The sequence below is a fragment of the Trachymyrmex septentrionalis genome, unplaced genomic scaffold (genome assembly GCF_001594115.1).
Source record: "Trachymyrmex septentrionalis isolate Tsep2-gDNA-1 unplaced genomic scaffold, Tsep1.0 scaffold179, whole genome shotgun sequence".
Classification (NCBI taxonomy): Eukaryota; Metazoa; Arthropoda; class Insecta; order Hymenoptera; family Formicidae; genus Trachymyrmex; species Trachymyrmex septentrionalis.
This window is the reverse complement of record NW_017304959.1, coordinates 270,171-278,086: the sequence shown is the minus strand read 5'-3', so window position 1 is coordinate 278,086 and position 7,916 is coordinate 270,171. Positions and strand designations below refer to the sequence as shown.

General features: G+C 37.9%; 1 protein-coding gene across 1 annotated transcript in view; it reads left to right on the top strand.

Annotated features, from left to right (window-relative positions):
• The window catches only part of LOC108746571 (tyrosine-protein phosphatase 69D-like), a 42,265-nt gene that overhangs the window by 32,354 nt on the left and 1,995 nt on the right, over positions 1-7,916 (top strand). Inside the window, exons 8-10 of the mRNA XM_018483425.1 lie at positions 3,403-4,414; positions 4,798-5,085; positions 7,334-7,762. Of these exons, the coding sequence (XP_018338927.1) occupies positions 3,403-4,414; positions 4,798-5,085; positions 7,334-7,762 (1,729 nt within the window). The remainder of the gene's footprint in view (positions 1-3,402; positions 4,415-4,797; positions 5,086-7,333; positions 7,763-7,916) is intronic.

The following is a 7,916-nucleotide window of genomic DNA, read 5'->3' as shown; positions in this document are numbered from 1 at the left end:
TAAATATAAATAAATAATTCTTGTCGCAACAATCATAGAACGCGAAAATGTGCAGTTGAGTCTAGACGTAGAGCACAACATTATTCATACGATTGAGCAGTCAAAGTGATGTCAAGTCTCATAGCCAAGTTCTAGTTGATAAAAACCGGAAAAAGGAAAAGAACTCGTATAAAAAATAAACTTAAATAACTTGACAACCGCAATTGAGATAAAAAGTGAACACTCACTAACCAACATGAATAAGCTAATGAGAACTGATGTATCTGTATAAGTAAAGAAGGTATGAACGCATACCGCCGATTGGACTGCAAATGCGAGAGCCGAACATTTCAGTGTCGCACACAACGTGACCGCTCGCTGAAACAGAACGCCACGTACTGAGAGAGGAGACGGGCCGTCAGTATCGAAAAGTCAAACTTTGTTTACAATAAGCAAATATGCCTTGTGAAGACCTTCAGTGTCCGTTTTGCAGATTGAGACTGTTTTTCTGTTTCTTAATGTGAAGCATTTCTGAGATCAAACATTTTCTATAAGAAGGTTCTTTATCTAAGATTTGAACATTGTCCCATTGGAAATCGTGATTATGAAGTAGTCTATGTTTGGTGATGACAGAGCGGGCAGATCAGGCTTTATGCCTGATATGGTTGCGATGTTCGGCAATTCTAGTTTTCAATTGCCTACCCGTCTGTCCGACATAAGACGCGTCATAATTATTGCATGAAATTTTGTAAACGACATTACTTTTCGATGTGAGGGGACAGGTGTCTTTCTGAACTTTTTATGTATTTAGCCATTTTGTTGGGGCTATGGAAGGCTACCCTGATGTCGCTTTTATTTCTATTTAGTATTCTAAATTTCTCCGTGTGAAGCGGAATGAAAGGGACCGTAAGCCAAGAGGCAGCTTTATTCGTACAAACATTGTCAATCAAACCATTATGTACTTTGTGTCTATTTTTAATCAAATTTTTAATCCTTTGATTGATAGAGTCAAAAATGAAGTCCAATGGATAGTCATTCTCTAGTAAAATGTTAATGATGAAAGTCAAATTTTTTATGTGAAACATACCGTCAGATAAAAAGGCCCTGTCAACTAACAAAAAGATGATGCCTTTTTTCTGCGTCAATGGATGATTGGAATGAAAGTTCAGAAACCTACCTGAGAACGTTGGCTTACGGTACCAATCGAAATTAAAGCGATTTTTGTTGATAGACACGGTGATGTCCAGGAAATTTATCGTATCTCCCCCTCTTTCGACGGTAAACTGCAGGCGCGGATGGAATGAATTAAATTGTTCTAATAACCCATCGATTTGTGAGGGAGGCACCGCAGTACATATGTCATCAACGTATCTGTAGTAAAATAATGTCAAAATTCAACGACATCAAGGACACCGTCTCCAATCTCCTCATCACTAAGTGATCGCTATTATCGGTGATATTGGAGAGCCCATGGGAGTGCCAAAGCTTTGTTTATAAATTACATTGTCAAAGGAAAAAAAGGTAGAATCCAAGACAAACTGTATCGCTCCCAAGAACTCCTTCTTGGGCAGGGAGCAATCACTGGAAATAACATTCCATTGCTCATTCACACAGTCGACCGCTACATCCGTTGGCACGTTCGTGAAAAGAGAGGTGACATCTAAAGAAATTAATTCGTGCGCACCTGTAAAGTGCACACTTCTCAATTTCTCGACTAATTCAAAACTGTTTTTAACATGACTGTCCGCTTTCGGAATGGTTTTAACTTATCTATTATGTAAAAACGTAGCCAATGAATACAACGGACTGCCCACCGATGACACGATAATTATGAGAGGGCAACCAAGCTTATGAATCTTCGGCAGTCCATAGGCTCTCGGAAGTGACCCGTCACTATAATACAACGTCCTGTACTTAGAGTCCTTGATATGATCCTTAGTTTTCCATCTGGTAAGCATAGACCTTAAAGCTGTCGTAAGTTTTTTAGTCGGATCTTTTTTGATCGAGACATACGTGTCCCCCAATAACGCAGTCATCTTATTCTTGTAAGCGTCCGTGTCCATAGCGACAGTGACGTTGCCCTTGTCAGCAAGCGTGAACACGATGTTGGGATGCGCCGATAAAAACACACGCGTGTCAGATTCTAACTTAGCCAATTGTTTGTCAATGTCGGAAGTGAAGATAGGAGAAGAGATGATGTTCAGGATGGGAATAGACTGGTTAGTCACATCCATTCTCCTATTCAAGGGCATTCTCAATATGCTACTCTCGATCCCCTTAACGCAGCCAAAAATGATCCTGTTTTTGTTATTAAAAGGGAGCGCGAAATTATTATCCAGTTGTAGAAAACATTGAACGTTGCGAGGAATGTCGCACGATGATAAGTTCAAAAACCATCCGTCCCTGACAGTGGTCAGAGACGACCGTCCCTGACAGTGGTCAGAGACGAAGGACTCTGTGAAGGGAAAGAGTTAGGATGTATGGCAATCACAGGACTAGGAGAACTATTATTTGGAAAGGAAGAAAGATCAACGACGTGCGGTGCGGAAATCACAAGAGAGCCGCGCCCCAAGAGCCCAAAAGTATTGCCCGATGTTGAACTAACCGGATTATGACCAAAGTCAAAACTATATTGTATAGGTGCGATCTCAACGATGGATTGTTTCACCTTTTTGTTGTCCAACCACCGGAGTTTAGAATCAAGTCTCTCCTTTTCTTTGATAAAATAAAAATGACACGATTTCTCTTGAGTACGAAGGAACTCGTCACAGATATGAGTCGGCAGACAGACAGAAAGGCAGCTCATCATATGGAAAAGCAAAACCCTATATCGATCAATCACTCTGTACGAATCGCTCAACTCGACACACAAAATCCTCTTTAATATAGATGATTTAAGATTTAAGAATTTTTTGCTTGAGCTCGAGTTGCGGAAATTGATATTACAATTGTCAATATCGTTCAGATGTCTCGGAGTAACATTGTTAAGAATGCACTGTTTAATAAAAAGCGTGTGTACATAATTTTTTATGATCAGACGGCGACATTTTATCCATGACTTGAGACAATTGATCGCATAGAAACCGAAGTGAAAGCGTATAAATTTGAAATAAGACGGGTAAGAACTACGCATTGTTGTCGCCTGCGTTAAATTAAATAACAACGGTATAAAGACTCTTCGTATGTAACATAAATAAAACTTTTTTTTTGTTAAATAAAAAAAAGCTGTTTTGTTGTAAAAGAAACATAATAGAATATATACATAAAACATAAAGTATATAATACCTTTTTGTTATTATATATTATATATTTTATTATTGTTATTATATAATTTTTAATTATTAATATTAATGCCTAATTTTTGAAGTTTTTGAAGAAGCGGTATAAGTACTTCAAGTATTTAATGGATGGGTTTTTGCATAGACATCTCTGTAGGAGTTTAAGAGGCAGGCATCAGCTCGTGGCAGCGAGTCCACCAGATATGCCGCCCATACCTAAGAGCGAGTTATTGCAGGCGTACTTGGAACGCCATAGGGACTCGGATTATGGTTTCCAGCACGAGTTTGAACTGCTACCTGATCGGTTCACGGATAGAACGACACGTGCATCCGAAGCACAGGAGAACCTGTATAAGAATCGTTATCCAGACATCAAGTGTTACGATCAGACGAGAGTACGTTTGGCGCAGATGGACGGTATCTGCGGCTCTGATTACATCAATGCTAACTTTGTGCTGGGCTATAAGGAACGCAAGAAGTTCATCTGCGCCCAGGGCCCGATGGAGAACACTGTATGCGACTACTGGCGCATGATCTGGGAGCAGCATCTCGAGCTAATTCTTATGCTGACAAATCTCGAAGAATATTCAAAGACCAAGTGCGCCAAATATTGGCCGGACAAGCGCGAAACCAAAAACTTTGGTGACATCACAGTGGAACACGTTAAAGAGCGTGCCTACTCGGACTATGTAGTGCGCGAATTGAAGATGACGCGACTAGGCGAGCGTGACTCTCGCGTGATCGTGCAGTATCACTTCCTCGTGTGGAAAGACTTCGTCGCTCCCGAGCATCCACACGCGATTTTACGCTTCATTAAGCGCGTCAATGAGGCGTATTCGCTCGAAAAGGGGCCAATCTTGGTGCACTGCAGCGCTGGTGTAGGCCGCACCGGCACGCTCGTGGCATTGGATTCTCTGTTGCAACAGTTGGCCGAGGAAGGCCAGGTGTCTATCTTCAACACTGTGTGTGATTTACGGCATCAGCGCAACTTTCTCGTGCAATCGCTTAAGCAATACATCTTCATCTATCGCGCGCTTATGGAGATGGCACAGTACGGCGATACGGAGATTTCGGCACCACAACTCAAAACCACAATCGTCAAACTGAGACAGCGGGACAATGGAAAAGAGAAATGTAGGATGGAAGAAGAATATGATGTAAGTTACAGAATTGAATGCTACAAACACTTTTTTTGTCACTTAATTTTATTTTTATTTAAGATCTGCAAATTAAAATATCATACGTGTCAAAATTATTCTATAAATATCCTTTATATCAAAATTATATCTTTGCTATACCAATTCGTCTTGTTTTTATTTTGTAAATCTTTGAATTTTTTTTCAATCGACATGTTCTATTTGTGTAATGAATGAGAAAAAATTACTTGTGAAAAAGTTATACATTTTGAACAATCAATATCCAATAAAGTAGGTAAAATATATTAGAAATGCACATGACATTCTGTGAACACATTATATTTTTAAATTTCTCCAAAAATTTCGTTGAAAGGCTAAAGTTTCTATCATATTTTTGTTTGTAGAAAATTAGTTCCATATTAGAAGATCGGAAATCCTTCTCTGTCGGCGGCGGAGACGAAAATAAATTAAAGAATAGAAGCGAATTGGTGATACCATATGATAGAAATCGCGTGATACTCACGCCAGTTCCAGGAAAGGAACATTCAACGTATATAAACGCATCGTTCATCGAAGGCTACGACAACTCCGAATCGTTTGTCATTACGCAAGATCCTCTGGAAATCACTATAACGGATTTCTGGCGAATGATCTCGGAACAATGCATCTCTACGATAGTTATGTTATCTGACGTAAGTGTATATATATGTGTATACAGGGTGTCCCATTTTAATTTCCCACCCGAAATATTTTGAAAAGTAAATGTTTTAGAAAAAAATGTTTCAAACAAAAGTTGTTCAGGACAAAGGGGGCAATAATTGTACATTATTGGTTCTGACCTTGAGGTCAATGTTCAAGGTTATTTGAAGGTGACATTGATTTTTTTAAATGGAAAGTCCTATTTTCGACACCGGATTTGGAAAGAGCGAGAAATTTTGCGTCCAAAATGGTACTTTATAATTTTTTTATGTGACCTTCAGAAGGTCAAATGTTGAATCGTCTGGAAGCTTTTCTTTTAACTTTAGATTCATGGGCAAACAAATACTTGGGTAGGACTTGGTGCCGACGAACTTTTACCATTTTCACCTTGAGGACAATTTTTAAGGTCATTCCTAGGTCAAAGCGATCTTTCTTTGTTAACTAGAAAACGCGAATTTGCGAATTTTCGTCGCAAATATCACTGCATCTTAGAATTATTTTAAATACTTGAGTAGGCTTTGGTGCCAGCAAACTTTTACCATTTTGACCTTGAGGACAATTTTTAAGGTCAACACGAATACCAATCCGGGATGAAAGGCGTTTAATTCGAAAAGTCTGCATACCGCTGGCGTTAGCCATCGCAAATTCGCGTTTTCTAGTTAACAAAGAAAGATCGCTTTGACCTAGGAATGACCTTAAAAATTGTCCTCAAGGTCAAAATGGTAAAAGTTTGCTGGCACCAAAGCCTACTCAAGTATTTAAAATAATTCTAAGATGCAGTGATATTTGCGACGAAAATTCGCAAATTCGCGTTTTCTAGTTAACAAAGAAAGATCGCTTTGACCTAGGAATGACCTTAAAAATTGTCCTCAAGGTCAAAATGGTAAAAGTTTGCTGGCACCAAAGCCTACTCAAGTATTTAAAATAATTCTAAGATGCAGTGATATTTGCGACGAAAATTCGCAAATTCGCGTTTTCTAGTTAACAAAGAAAGATCGCTTTGACCTAGGAATGACCTTAAAAATTGTCCTCAAGGTCAAAATGGTAAAAGTTCGTCGGCACCAAGTCCTACCCAAGTATTTGTTTGCCCATGAATCTAAAGTTAAAAGAAAAGCTTCCAGACGATTCAACATTTGACCTTCTGAAGGTCACATAAAAAAATTATAAAGTACCATTTTGGACGCAAAATTTCTCGCTCTTTCCAAATCCGGTGTCGAAAATAGGACTTTCCATTTAAAAAAATCAATGTCACCTTCAAATAACCTTGAACATTGACCTCAAGGTCAGAACCAATAATGTACAATTATTGCCCCCTTTGTCCTGAACAACTTTTGTTTGAAACATTTTTCTCTAAAACATTTACTTTTCAAAATATTTCGGGTGGGGGATTAAAATGGGACACCCTGTATATATAAATATATATATATATATATATATATATAGGATGCTTTCCAATTGCCCGTTATCGTCGACACTACTCAGTCGAGGGCTGTGTAAGCTTGTGTTTTCTAATGACAATGATATATTACTAACTACGGCGGCTATAAATGAGATGGGAGGATGTTGAGTGGTCGGCACTTTTACTTTTTTTTGTTTAATACAGGCAGAAAAAGCTACATTTAATCTAACTTTATCCGAAACGCATCTCAACCGTGCACAGCATACACATTCTGTTTCAATTAAATCCTGCACAATGTTACGCTTTGTGCATTCTTATGTACGTTTATGTTAAGATGTGTTAAGCAATTGGAAAGCACCCATTTTTTCCCCTTCATTCTTTATTGCTTTTAATGAAGATACGGATTTTGTTGAATTTGTGGAAAAAATGAAATTGTATGAATATTGCGTTAATATGATATACATGGTATGCAATTTCATACAACAAATTTTTGAGGAATTAGTTGGTGATATTTTTTTTATTAAAAACTTTTTTATGGACATTGCTTTGTACATATGAACAGTATATTTTTATATAATTTAATCAATATAATAATATCTTAAATAATCTGAATAATCAATGTCAATTTTCTAATAATACATATGCCAATATTTTCTTAAATCTTTAACGAAAAAAAATACATATAATTCTTTATAATCGGGCGAAAAAAATGTCAGGGTCGCCGAAAATCATAATTTTAATAATAAGAAATAAGCATGGATATTTTTAAAAGAAGAATGAATTAAGCACGCATCAAAATGAATATAATTGGGTATAAAATAAATTAGTAACATCGTTTCCAGTTGAATGAAGGCCCGCGGAAGTGCCCACGCTATTGGCCTGACGATGAAACCGATTACGATCATATAAGGGTCCGTTACATCCATAGTGAGAGTTGTCCATATTACACGCGTCGCGAATTTTGCATTTTGAATACAAAAACCGACGAGAGTGGAGTCGTAAAGCAGTATCAATATCATGGCTGGCCAACGGTGGAAGGTGAAGTACCTGAGGTGACGCGCGGTCTTATTGAGTTGGTAGATCAGACATTGACGAACGACACCGAGACGAGCGGCTCGCTGATCGTGCATTGCAGCTACGGATCAGATCGGAGTTCAATGTTCGTGGCTCTTAGCATACTGGTCCAGCAATTGCGCACTGAGAAACGTGTAGATATTTTCACAACGACGAAGAAATTGCGTTCTCAGCGACACGGCATGATCAGCACCTTCGTAAGTATCATAATTTTCATAATTTTCTCCATATTCATCTCTATATTTTCCATATCGTATTATTATAAAGAATTTAGTATTATCTACGAAATTTGACATAAAAAATTGGTTAGTCTATTTAAAAAGTAAACAATAATATTGTATTAACATTGAA